Source organism: Apis florea, unplaced genomic scaffold (assembly GCF_048593485.1).
Source record: "Apis florea isolate Af1SG1 unplaced genomic scaffold, ASM4859348v1 contig_3798_pilon, whole genome shotgun sequence".
NCBI classification, from domain to species: domain Eukaryota; kingdom Metazoa; phylum Arthropoda; class Insecta; order Hymenoptera; family Apidae; genus Apis; species Apis florea.
Genome location: NW_028256860.1, coordinates 1779541 through 1794391, shown reverse-complemented (window position 1 = coordinate 1794391; position 14851 = coordinate 1779541). Strand labels below are relative to the sequence as shown.

General features: G+C 35.3%; 1 protein-coding gene across 2 annotated transcripts in view; it reads left to right on the top strand.

The window, feature by feature from the left end:
* LOC100867147 (follistatin-A) overlaps window positions 1–14851 on the top strand; it is a 71080-nt gene that overhangs the window by 19419 nt on the left and 36810 nt on the right. For both annotated transcript variants that reach the window (XM_086915885.1, XM_086915886.1), the window contains exons 2-4: window positions 12322–12510; window positions 12760–12978; window positions 13677–13913. In XM_086915885.1, the coding sequence (XP_086772011.1) occupies window positions 12322–12510; window positions 12760–12978; window positions 13677–13913 (645 nt within the window). The remainder of the gene's footprint in view (window positions 1–12321; window positions 12511–12759; window positions 12979–13676; window positions 13914–14851) is intronic.

The following is a 14851-nucleotide window of genomic DNA, read 5'->3' as shown; positions in this document are numbered from 1 at the left end:
TTTTGAATTGATGATAAATCGTGATCAGCCTGGATTCGTGGCGTGCACTTGTCGATATTATTATAATTAATGTGCACGAGTGCTTTCTTGGACACGAGTAGGTTTAACTCGAATCGTAAATATGTAAATGAAATTATCCCTTTCTAATTTATCGACACTTACTCGAGATCGTTTCATAATCGATTTATGGTGTATTTAAATTGTAAGTCTGATTTATAAAATTTCGACTCGAGGAAATTGAAAAAGAAGGAATGTAGATTTTTTTTTTTTTTTGTCTAAAAAAGAATTTTGGCTACGTTGGATGCACACTTTAAATTTCCTCGACGCGGCACCATCTCCTTTAAGCGAGTTAAAGCCACCAGTTTATACGAGCAATTTAACCTTGATGAATATTCGATGAACGTTTCGATTCATTCGATTCGATCGAATAAATTTGGATTACTTCGAGTTATACAGTGAGAAAAATTAGAACAACGAGATAATCATGATGATGACGAACAACCAATTATCGAAAAAATTTTTTCACGAGTATTCCATGGTATGGCTTCGAATCGTTTTTTTTTTCTTCTAAGAATTTTGTAAATTTCGTTTCAACAATGGAACACGTTATTAGTATATGGACGTGGAAGCGTGAGAAATTTAATTAGTTCAGTTAAATTTAGGCGCTAAATCCGACGAAAGTGATCTTCAGAGACACCAGAAAAGCAACGTAACATTTGAGAAAGAGGTTGTAATGTTACCATTAACCTGGTGAACGTCGGTGACTAATGGATAAAATATTCTAAATTTAGAATCACTTTACTTTACTACGAATGATTCCCATTCTTTTACCCGTCTCGTAAATCAAGCAACGTAACATTTGGAACATTGGAAATGGTATTTATTTATAAGATGATAAATTTAAATATATTCCCATCATAGTCATCAGTAAATTGCTAAAACTCTCTATCTAGTTTAACCATATAAGACTGACGTTATTTTTTAAACGCTACAGAAATGATAAATATTCCTGTTAAGAATAACGAAGCAATTCCTACTTTATATTAAAACATGCCATACACGTAACAAAAAGACTTAAATCAACTTGCCTAATAATTCATTTAACTTCATTTCGATTCAAATATATTTAACCCTTCTCTAATTGATTATTCTCAAAATCGAAATCGAAGACACAACTTTTTCACCATTTGATCAAACAAGAACCAATTATTATTATTATTATTATTATTAAAGAGAGAGAGAGAGAGAGAGAAAACCGAGAAGGGTTGTTCCCACGACGAACCCTTCAATCATTCCAATCCCAAGTACCACCAAGTATCCACCACCAGAGAACTTTAGCCCCCTTTATTTCTGAAAAAAACTGCAAAACTCGCGGGGATAGGGGGCGGCGTGTCCCCACTTCGCCGGCCTGCACGTCAAAAAGCCGCCTGTCGCCGCCGCGTGCAAAAAGCCGGCGTGGATCGTGGGCGAAAGGTGTCTCAAAGTCACCGTTGACCCGGCGAAAAAAAACGCGGAAAAAAAATACACTCCCCGACTGCCAAAGTCAGTCGGTTTGCGGGCGGTGGTGACGCAAGCCAGAGAGAAGCGGAAGGATCTCGAGTGCGAGAGAAGAACGGGTTGGCTCAAAGTTGCCAGCCGCTCATCTGGGCCAAGCTTCGCAAATAACGAAACTCTAGGCAGCGGCGTTACGCTGCGCTTCGTGCACGGCTCCCCGCGAACTGCGAGAGGGGGCGAGCAGCCGAACGGAGGGAATGGCATCGTGGCGGAGTGTGCATTACGCGAAGGGAAGGACGACGAGGGGGAACCAACCAGAGGGGAGGAAGATAGAACGACGGAGGGAAGGAGAGAGAGAGAGAGAGAGAGAGAGAGAAAGGCCGGGGAGAGGTAGAAGAAGGGCGTAACTGGGCCAAACGGTGGCTGTGTCGCGCGGTCTAGACACCGCCGCGCGGTTACTGAGAATTAATGCTCCCAGTTCGACCAGACTTTCCTTTTCGCTCCGTAACAAGCTGGCAATTCCGACATCGAGTCCGTAATCCGTGACGGTACGGACGAATTATTAATTATAATGGTGTCGCGCGGCCACCTTTGAAACCATTGAAACCAGGTCGTGAGAGAGGGAGGGAGAGGGAGGTGTTCTGAGAATTTTGTAGAGGGGAGGGGGGGGGAAGGGGTTCTTTTTTTTCTGATTCGTGGATACGCACGATGTGGATATCGTATGTATGAGCACGATTGTTTGTATCTCGTTGTCTTTCGGGTATAATGAGAGTTCTAGGGGGTTGGGGGAAGATTTGATTTGAGATAGATTCAATTGAAAAATTGGTTTCAGGTTTGGATAGATTGAGGGTTGAGGAAGATTAATTTCTACGATTGTCCTCGTGTTTTAGTTGGATAATTTTAATTTAATTTTAGTTTTGAGTGGGAAATTGGTTTTGGGGTGGGAGGGGGAAGGATCAAGGGGGATAGAAGGTATATACGGGTAATGAAATAATGGCACGAGTAGATCTGAGAGGAGATAGCAGATATAGTAATGAACGATGATTTAGAAGGGGTTGAGATAGCTTTAACGGTTCTGCTATAATGAATTATTAGTTTCTTGCACTTGTAGATGGCAGCTGTTTCTCAAACGTTTTGCATTTCTTTTATTACTTCCAATATCAAATGTGTTATATCTTGGTTTTTTTTTAGAAAATATTATCTATCGTTCGAATTTTTAAAGACAACATAAGTTTTTCCTCTGTTATATAATATGTTTCTTTTGTCCTATTTGAAATCGATAATATTTATATTATAATACACGAGACGACGTCACATCAAGAGAAGTCGCTAAAATAACAGTACGTCGTTACTGTATTAAAATCTCTAATAGTCGATGGATCAGAAATATAATATAGTTAATAATCCTATCGATTATTATGTAAGTTGGCAATAAATATACGAGCAATAAAGTTCGCCGAGTAACAAGAACCATCGCCAGTAATTTCTGTCGCAAAAAATAGTATGTTATGATATTGTAATACAGCATCGATTTGCGGTAATCGATCACCACAAACATGATCACTAAATTTTTCTTTTTTTTCTCTCTTTCGTATCACAAAATTTATTATATATATCTCTTTTTATCGAAAATTTGTAGAACAAAGAATTCCATCGTTTTAAGCTTTTATTAAATAAACACAAAATTCGTTAAATTATTATTTCTTATTTAATATGTGTATGAATATATCTATATAGTTATGAATATAAAATAATTATAAATATTTTCATTTTTTTTTTTCATCTTTTTAATACATTGAAAAAAATGAATAACATGTATACGAAATATAATCGTTTGTCGTTTTTATTAGCATATACTCTGTGTCAAGTTATTTTTAAATGATAAATTTTCAGATCATATTCATAAAATAAATTAAATAAAGAAATAAAGTAAAAATAATATTATAAAATGCATGATATACCAAAAAAAAAAAAAATAATACTAATAATAAATAAATATACAATTAATTTTATTAAAAATAAAATATTTGGAAGAGGAAATATTTTCGTGCATTGCCATTATCGGTTTCCTAATAATTACATTTTAAAATATCCCTGATACACGAAAAAGAGAAAATGATTTTCAAATATAAAAAATAACGGTATTTTAATCGATTTAATTACTCACGAAGGAGGAATGAAATTCCCGTTCCCATTTAACATTATTTAACATTCTAACAGAACTCTGAACAATTAAAAAGCTAATGCAATACTTTCCCGCTTGTACGCGTAAAAAAATATATAGCATGAAACAGAGTAAACTAAATTTAAATGCCATGATACCCGTACGTTTCCACGCGTATCTTCCATAACTATCTTTATTATTCGTTTTATTATTCCAGTTTATTTTATCGCGTATTTTTAATGTCGGAATGATTTCACATCGTGCCTCGGGTCCGTGATAAAAATCTCTTGTCGGCGGAGGGAAAGAGAGAGGTAAGGAAAGAAAAAAAGAAAGAAAGAAAAAAAAGAAGAGAGCGTTTCGATGAAGGCCGTGGATCGAGCAAAGGCATCTCGGTCGTTCTTTGACCGAAATAAAAATAGGCGCTGCTTGATTTTCGTCTGTGTGAAAGAAGGCATTTCGTGCGACGTTAAGGGAGGTCAGTGGCAAAAGGCGAGCCCACGGATGGGGGTGGGTCTCGTCTGAGAATCTTCTCAGACCGCTTGGTCTTTGATCTCAATCCTTCCATCCGTGACCCGCTCGTTTCTAATTAATTTTTTGATCGTCACAGGATTGCGTGTGTACCTCGCTCCTCTTTTTAATTTTCGTCTGTTTTTCAATGGCGAAAAGGGTAGTTGGAGCAGCTCGTGTTCGAGGATCGAAGTAATTTTTTTCTTTTTTTTTTTTTTTAAATATTTCGAAATAATTTTTTTTGCTCGATTTCGAGTTCTTGCTCGGAGAGGCTCTTTTTAGTTTTCAGAAAAAATTAAAATATTTTTCTTTTCGGGAAGTAGGATACGTAATGATTTTGATTTTTTGATACTTGATACTCTTTAGAAAAACTTTTTTTAATTAAAAGAATTTTCTTTAGATAGGTAAGAAAGAAATACGAATATTTTTTAATATATTGTGATTTTTGTGTTCACATAAATATAGAATATGCGATTATTTCGTTTATTTAATTATTTTATGTTTAGTTTTGCTATTCGATTTATCGATTTCGTGCGAAATTTCTATTTTTGACGAATATTTCTCACTAGACTAAACTTTGAAATTTCTTTTGGATAATTTCTAGAACATGGCTATTCGCTTGATTATAAAACTATTTTTATTCCCGGACGTAACACGAACCATTCGAACGAAAACTGTGCTGGGTTTGAAAGGTTCTGCAGCTATTTTAGCTAGCTACAGAACGTCATGCTTCTATCAGCTCATTCTTGTTACGATCAAAGAGATTTAGATTAACAAAATTTTTTATTTCTTCTTCTTCTTTTTCTTCGCAAATAAAAGAACGTAATAAAAGAAATGTTGTTCACTTTGGAAAATGAACTCAATATTATATTTTTAGCTTTAATTGATGATTTTTTTTATATATAATAAATCGGGAAATAGTTGCGAGTATAACTATTTGTGTATTTGGTATTTCATATAATTGTTTCAAAAATATGTTTTTTTTAAAAGTTGATTAAAAGAAAAGAAAAGAAAAGAAATATATAAATGACATAAAATTATATTCTTTTCTATATTGAATCATGCTTTGCTAAATGAAATTTTTTTTATATTTTTAATCTTCTGATATTTAACATTTCGGTGAAATTAAATTTTACTAAAGCAAAATAAATTCTATTTAAATTTGGATTACGTTATTAAATGACTGTGTTTAATTATCTTCAATACTTAATTAAATTGTTAATATCGGTAATCGTTATATTAAAATAGCTGTAGCACAGTTATTGCATTTTTTTTTTCTTACATATTGAAATTCCTAACATATCCATTTTAAACATTCTTAAGTTTATTTTTTTTAATTGAAATAAAAGAAGATATTTGGAGAGTGGATAGAATTCAATACATTCTGTAGTTTCATACAATTAAACATTGTAATTTAACTCCAATGCGTGCTTTAAGTATCGAGAATCTCAAATTTCACGGTGCGGTGAAAAAAAGAAAAATATAAGCGAAAGTCGCTCACCAGAAAACTTAGTATCGAATCACTTTAGTTGCCATATTTATTTCACAAGAAATCATGATGTATCGATGTATGCTGCTCTATGGCTAACAATAAGAGATATTTAAAAAAAAGTATAATTCGTATAATTTACTCCCTCAATAAATTTCAAATTTTTTTGTAACCTTCATTATCATCATTTTATTTCTATCCAAAAGTAACGTGTAAAGAATTTCAAAAACTAGAGATGTATTGTGAAAAAGCTTTGTACACCTTCAAATTTTAGCAAAATTTTGCAAAAAGAGAAATCTATATTTATCTTCAGATTATTTTATTAATCTAATTTTTCAAAAAGATATCAAGAAATTCTAAAAAAATTCCAAATTTTATAGTATAAAAATATCCACTCAGAACTAATACATGTTATTCATCCCTCATAAAATTTTCTTAAATTACAATTTCAAATTATTTTCAACTATCTCATCAAGTAAATGAAATAAATTCTATATAATTTTTTAAATCAATAATATTTTTTTCTCTATCTCTAAGATAATGTAATGAAATACAGGCAATACAGGCACTTTGATTTCACAATTATCCGAGAATGGATTAAATTAAAAAATAATTATGATATAAAATTAGATAAATTATGATATAAACTTTTATGTATCTACATACATGAGTTTGAAATGACTTGTTTGACTCTACTAATTGAAAGAATTTTATCGTTGATAAAATCCTATAAAAACACTGAGTTCACTGATTTAATAATTACCAAAGTTAAAATACCGTCATAATTACTTATAAAAAAATAAATAAGAAGATTAATTAATGCTTGGATAAATGGCCAGCCTGAGAATATCGTATTTCTTTGATGAACTGATTATAAATATTATTTAAATAATATAAAGAATAATTTGTTATCTATCTTTTCTTGCGCAATTTCGTCTTCAATTCAAATTATGGAGAAAAATTTTCACAAAAGTGTTCTTTGAAGAAAACGAAGAATAGTTCGTTGCATATCAATTATTTACTCAGTAATTTAATCACCTGCAATTAATCTATAATAAAAAATAAATTTAAACAAACACGATGAACTTGTCCACCCCTGCACAATAAGAAACGTAGAAACAAGAAATGGAAATAGCAAATAGAATGGACATAGATAATACTTCGAATTACTGGTCAGAAGTTTCACGATCGAATTCCCCCGTTCTTTCCTTGTTACAAGGACGAGGAACCATACACAAAAGACCTGGCATCAGACATGGTAAACGATACACCTTCACAAGCGCCTCACCAAGAAATACATAAACCGCATTTAATCGTGGCCCATGCTGCAGTTGCTCCGGTTTCTTTCCATTGTCTGGAAGGAAACGGTCGAAGGAACAGTCTGATACATGAAGTAATCGAGGAAGAAATACATTTCCTTCGGATCGGGCTAGACCGAGATAGACGTTATAATGGAGGAGGAAGGAAAGATGGAACGATGGAGAAAAGAGATAGGGCGAAAGACAAGGGGAGGTCGAGGCAAAAAGGCAGGAGAAGTGGCCGAGGCAATTCGTTGGCAGACGAAGCTTGCGAAAAGACCGGGAACCGGCTGTTTCCAATTGCATTATCGCACGGTGATTAATTGATGCCCGAGGTGTTCCATTGTCTCTGAGGGACGTCTCGGTTCTGCTGGTTCCCGCGGCGTGCCTTTTTTCGCCGCCAGGCAAAACCACACCGTGCGAGCTCTCTCTCTCTCTCCCTTTCTCTGTCCCTTTCTCCGCCACCTTGCGGGCCCCGGCCCGCCACGTGCGTGCCGGAAGTTGGATTTTTTTCCCACTTTGTTCTGGCGATGCGATGTCAATCAACTCACAATGGATGGTTGAGTATACGTCGGAGGAGGGATGTTCTGGTTCATGGAGTTCAGTTTTGGAATTTCTTAGCGATGAGAATCCCATCTTTATTGCTGTTCTTATCTTATGGGTTGTTGATTGAATTTTTACTGGTGTATACGTTACTTTTATTATTTATTCGGTGTTATTTAACGATTATGACTCCAATTTCGAAATGCGAGTAATTAAGTGGTAAGAGTAGTTGGATGTAAATCGATTCTTGGGAGTTAATAACGGTTCGAAAAATTTGGATTTATTGTAGGTAGTCTGAAAATTGGTTATAGATTAAATGCACGATATACTTTTGTTATTTTTTTTGAAATTTATGAAAATAAACCGATTTGGTACGAAATCTGTACTGAAGAAATTAATTTTAATATCAGGTTTTACTTTGCAATGATCAAATACGTAAAATTGAAGCAATACGTACGAATAATTAGAAAAGCAAACTTAATTTCGAATAAAATACACGTTTTTAATATGTGCAAAAAAAAAAAAAAAAAGAAATATATTTCTTTATTAGAAGATGCGAAGATTTTGCTTAACTCACTCGATACGTACATCGATCGGATACGTAAAAACTTTATGTCATCATTTTTCCAAAAAATTTCCATAAAAGTAAATGATCACGCGCAATCAGCAGTTATTGCGCGCCACAAAAGAACGTGATTGCAGCTAATAAATATCAATCCACGTATGTAAAACGCGTAATGAACGGACGTGCATAAATTACAAGCTTAAATAAACATCTTGGCAACGCTTCATCACTCCTTGGGAACATCATGTTTGGAAAAAAACACGTTGGCGATTCTTTCATCGAACCGTCGATTGTATTTATCCTGAATCGGTGGCGCAACAATGAATCAGTTTCAAATTATTTTATTTAACATATACCTCCGATCGTAACAGACGTTATTAACTAATCCACTCGGACATCACCGTTTATAACCGTTCAATGACGTTTATTGTTACAACCTCTTACGACCATAATCGCTTTATAAACGCGTTTTAAACACACGCCTTTGTTACCGACGTCTGAGTTGCTGTTTAACTGCATGCAAAGAAAACACGAGCATAGTAAGGAGAACAGATCGCATTACCGATCTGTTGATCCACAACCGTGCACGGTTTTAAAATACAATTGTGATTCCACCGGGACCCGTGCATACTTTATCTGTTAAAGCTCCCCTTTATTAGCATGATTCATTTCGTATTCTGCCGTTATGTTTCCTTACGACTTCGACGAGTTGAATGGTTAACGCTTCGGTATACACCCAAGTTAGGGTAATCGATATATTCCTTGAATACGTAAGCTTGACAACGATGCTCCTTCTTTTCAGCTATCGTTTATGAACGGAAATTTTCGATCGTAAGTCACAATTCCGGTGGATTGCGTGTTTTGTGGGTTGTGTCCTCGCAATACTCGTTAATTCGACAATAAAATTTAATTTTACGAGAGAGTAACGGTGTTGTAGGAGAAACCAAATTTGTTAGTCTTAAAGGATACTTTTGTCCAGGGAGGTCGTTAAGTTTTAACCCTTGTAACGATATTCAAAATTCTCGACAGCGTTCAATGCTGAGGATACCTGAATGATAGTGTGTAAAATAACAGGATATATCATTGGGAGCCAATTATTCCTTCAAAATTTTTAGAATTTCTAAAATCATGTTGAAATCAACTTTTAGAAAAAATCTATAAGGAATCCCAATCGTTTGAATCTTTTAAGAATTATATTAATAAATAGAAAAATTAAATATACTTTATGACTCTTAGAAATCTTCCCTATTTTCGAAAATTGTAACGGTATTAAAAAATTATAAAAAAAATATTGCAAAAATTAAATATTCTCTCTCTTGAAAATTTACTTGTAAATTATTCGACTTCTAATTACTAGATTTCGCTACATTTTCATTGTAGTACATATATATATATATATATCCATTGATGAACACTCTTCTTGAGAAAGAGGAAAACGCAAAGGCATCGAGATTTACTTTGAATGCAACGCGAGCATTATTTAAATACATACAATCGAAAGTGGAAGTAATTAGTACGTTGCGAGTCTTATTGTGGCTCAGACGTTAGCATAGCCTCTAACTCTTCGTCGTTCCAGGAATTTTACCCTAAGTCGATGGAGAGTTCGGCAAACAATGTCGACTATTCCTAACTTGTAGCCAGGAATTGGACGAGTCTTCTCGTGTGTGCTGATCATACAAGCTAAAGTACTTGCACACGAAGTTCGCACTGGACGTTTCCTTTATGAGTCCGTGGTGTAGAAAAATACTTTACTTTCCCGTTTCTCGAGACCTACAACCGCGAACCAGAGTTTGTCTGTCTACCACGTGAATGACATTTCAATGAATTTTTCAATTTAACATCACTTATCTACTTATTTTTATCTCGGTGTGGAAATACAATTGAATGTAATTAATCGATGACTTTTTAAGATAATTATATAACATAGAAAAATTACAATAATGCGTATAATTATCTTCACAGATAATAATAGTTTTAGATTTCTAAAAAATTATTTAGAAAATGAACGTGGAGTTAAGATCGGTATTGTTTCACTTAATGGTGCGCACATGAGTTTTAATTATTCGTTTTATTATAATTTTAAATAAATAAGTAAAAACAATATAAGTTGAATTTTCTTGGTTTAAGAAAGTAATTTTAGAGATTATTTTCTATTACTGCCAGCTATAATTTTAGTCATCCGTGAAGTAATGATAGGAAATTTGAAATGCAAAATCGCATGAATCATAAAAATTGCGACTCGTTAATAATATTCATTTATCGAATGAATATTTATAAACTTGTTCGAGTTATTGCCTATAATTCCTATATTTTACATTCGGTACTTCGCATCTATTATAAGTAATAAACGAAACGTTATTTTATATTAGAAATTCAATATTGTGTAAAATAAAAATATTTTTTAATGATTAAATTAATGATGATCTTGTATTGCCATGATAAATAGCAAAAACATCACTATATTAAGATTTTACGAATAATAACGTGCATTAATGCACAGATATTGCACATTAATACGTATATATATATATATTTATAAATATCCAAAATGTACTTACAAATATATATTACTTTATGCATTAAAGAATTTTTTAATAAAAAAAAAAGATATAAATATTTAAGCGTTTATAAGATACATTTACAATTACTTAAAATACACTCCTTCAAAATTAACTGCCGCAACTTCGAAAGGAAAAAAAAAAAAAAAAAATCATTCGATCATTCCTCGTTTCAAATCTTAATCCCACATAATAAACGATCTCCAACTTGTACAACTTGCTCGACGCGACTTTTATTTTTCCCTCTACTATATCCCGCTACGTAATTTCCAATCGCGCGCTCACTTACGCGCTCACATTCTTATCCCACATTTAATTCACCACGGTCGACGATCGTCCATCCAGTTCATCGGTTGGACAAACATTCGTCCCGCTATTATTTCCTGGAAAAGCTGGAAAGGCCCGCACGTTCTTTTACACCACCATTCCTCAATACCGACGGCGTCCATCATCACACGCGGGCAACGTGTAATCCTGTCGCTGCCAACGTGTTTCTTTCGCAACTTTATGACACGTTCGTCAAGCTTTCTAACGAATGTCCGTCGATTTCGCGCCGGGCCTTGTTCCACTTTTTCAACACGCCCGCCGTACACGGCGTCAATTAAAAGTCCTCCAAGGAATTTTCCCCGCGTCTCATTAATGCGACGTTCCGGGAATACTAACGCGAGCCGGCTGTCTTTCATTAAGAAAGAGAGACGCGCGAGCCGCGTACCCCGCGTTGCGCATAGCTACGGCTGTGATTAGGCGAGCTATGAAACTCGAGGGGGGAGAGAGAAAAAAATCCTGTCGACGATTCCACGAGGTTTCAACGTTTCGTCATATCTCGGGTGGAATTTTCATAGTTTCATTCTATGGGAAAATTGTCCGTTCTTGCCTCGTCCCGTTTGCGAACAGACGATTGGGATAAAGGATGTTATTTTTATCGATTAATATAATTTTACGAGCTTTCATCGATCTTCTATCGCTTATTGGCTATACGTGTATTGAAGGGGAGAAGAAAGGTATCAATAATTTTTAGTATATGTTGAATTAAGAATATTCAGCCATATATTTGATATATTCGAGGAAAATTTTATGTATTTTATTCAGAAGAAGAAACTGATATAAAATCCTTAGGAGTGCTGAATATCGAGTGTGTATATTTTTATAATTCTAAACTCTTAATTTTTGCTGTATAGTATGCAATTAATCGATTTAACTTTTCTCTACGAAAGATGGAAAATATGATTTGATTATGATATTTAGGGAGGAGATTTTCAATATTTGCTCATTTATGTGAGATTATATTGAAACATTCTAATATTAGCATAGATTTTTTTTTTATGAAAATATTACTTAATTATTATAAAACATGATTTGAAAAGCATTGAAAAATATTGATTTAAGAAAAGATTAATGACAAGCTTCGAAGTCTCTTTTAAGAAACACTATTAAAAATAATATGTTGATCAAATAGATATTTCTAAGTGTATATTAAATATTGATGTTTTCCAAACAAATTCTAGTTAGATTTACATTATCCATTAAAAAAAAACTCAACAAGTAGTATATTTATCTGTCATCAATTATTTAAATTGTAAATAATATTCATCGATAATTAGTTTCTGGTTGAGTTGATATCATTATTCAAACAACATTGAATAATGTCTGCTTTTGAATAAATCATTTAGAATTAATTTTTTTTCATCTCAAATACGTTACAGGCGGTATATGCTGGTCTTCCATTAGCAACGGTCGTTGTAAGGAATTATTGTCACAAGGAGTGACAAAGGAAGATTGTTGCGCGTCGAACGCTGCTGCGGCGACCGCGTACTCGGAGGAAGACCTCGATAGCGGAAGTCTCTTTTTTTGGAGGGTGCTTGGTGGAGGCGTGCAGTGTCGTCCTTGCAGAGGTAAACGAATATTTAATTTCATTTGCTTTTATCTCAATTTTTAAAAAAAAAAAATCTAAAGATTCTTGTCGAAATATTTGTAGAGTGGAGATTTGTTTACGCATTTATGCAAAATTTAAATATTCCAAAGTCTGCAAAATAGTATTAAAAAAAAGAATCGTAGAATATCTAAAATATATAATAATCATTATAAATATTTGAACGTTTTTTTTTTCGCAAAAATTCAATAGAAACTATTTTTCTTGATAGAAAGCTGCACGGAAGTAAGGTGTGAGGAGGGAAAGAAGTGCGTGGTGCGTAGAGGAAGACCAAGGTGCGTGTGCAGCCCTGAGTGCAAGGCACCAAGAGGTGGTGGTCCAGTCTGCGGGACGGACGGCAAAAGTTACAAAAATTTGTGCAGACTGAAGAAACGCGCTTGCAAGAAAGGAAGCCACGAACTAGCGGTTGCCTATAACGGCCACTGCCAAAGTGAGTATGTATGAAAGAGATAGAATCATTATCACCGCTTTGCAATTGAACGACCATCGACAAGACCACCACCATAAATATAAAAACAATTTGAACTCGTGACTTTAAGTGATTATTTAGATACTTAAAAAATTAAACGATCGATTAAATTTACTTTTTATTGTTTGATTATGATTTGAAATGGAATTATCGAAGGTGTTCAATTGCAAGGATCAAACAATAACATTCTCGTTAAAAAATCTCATAAAACTTTTCGTGTAATCAATGTAAACAGTTACGATCACAATCGAGTAAATTTTCATTCTATTATTATTTATCCATCAACAATTCTAAATAACAAAGAAAACTTTAATTATTTCCAACCACTTCGACAACTCATTGAAAACGTGATATTTTAAAAATCGATAAAATTTCAAATCCCGAAATACAACTCTCTGCATCCTGAATTATCTCGATCAAACAATTTCGATCATCTTCTTCACAACCGCTTCTAACACTCTTCAAACTTGGCGGAACAAATCGTTTCGAGACACCGCGTCCCGATTGGTCAGAAATCGGGCGTGCGCGCGCATCCTAGGGAACCGTGGCTGGTTCGCGCGTGCGCGGCCGGCCGCGCGGAAAACAAACAGGGAAAGGCGACGCATCTATCACGGGGGCAGTTTACGACTGTGCGTAATAACGTGTAAAGTGTCGAGCAGGTTCGTGCGCACGGGTCCGGTGCGGCCAAGGCCGGAGCTGCCTGCTGGACCAGAACCTGAGCCCGCACTGCGTGAGGTGCGCCCGCAGGTGCCCCCAGCCGCCCCCGCAACAACGAGCCGCCGCACGCCCCGTTTGCGGGGCCGACGGAAACACATACAAGAGTGCCTGCCACCTGCGACTTGCCGCCTGCCGCGCAGGTCGCGCCATTCCCGTCGCCTATAAGGGCCACTGCAAACGTGAGTCTCCTTTTACTTCTTTCCACCTTTCTCTATCTTCGCTTTGCCGTCGCTCTTCCACGCTCTCTCTTCTTTCAACCCTTTCCCACCACCCCCCCTCCCCGCCCTTTTCTTCCCTCTGCACCCCCTGCGACTTCGTCCATATTTCCATCGCTTACTCCAGCTCTGCTTCCCCTCCCCTTCTCTCCCCGTCTCTCTAGCCACTGTTTGCCTTTTCCTCGCCTTCTCCTTGCCCCTCCCCCCTCCCCCTCCTCGCTTTTTTTTCTTCTCTTCTTTTCTTACCGTCGCGGCCTGCTTTTTTACTCGGTTTTTCAACGCAGCGGTGCGCAACTCGGGAAGAGAAGCCCCGCAGGGAAATCGTAAATATCGGATGGGGAACGGTGGCGAGTGGGTCCCCGCGTACTCCGCGCCACTCACGCGTTCAGGGAGGGATAACGTCGCGGTGATTGTTTTGGGGGAAAGAGAGGCTGAAGGAGAGGCAGAAGGTTGAGCGATTGGACGATATTTCCAACGTTTTTTCTCTCTCTCTCTCTCTCTCTCTCTCTTTTTTGTTACTTTATCGTTTGTGGTGAAGAAAGGTAGATGGGTTTACACAACCTGATATATGAGTCAATATATCTTGTAGTATATTGTACGATATACTATAGTATAAGATCGTAAGTATTGTATTGTGTCGTAATTTAGTTATTATGCACGCTTAATATTGGGGATATTATCGAACTGCTTTTGAAAAGTTTTTTTTAAAATACGAATAAAAATTTATCTTAACTGTGTATATGTCCTTTTTCTTAAGTATTTTAGAAAAACAGCTATATTTATCTCTTGATTGTAATTTTTGATTAGAATGAATAATTTATTAGTTGTACAAATTCATGGAGTTGATGAATTTGTTTCAACACATGTCGTGAAACTCTTTCTCATTTTTTATTCTTCGAAAG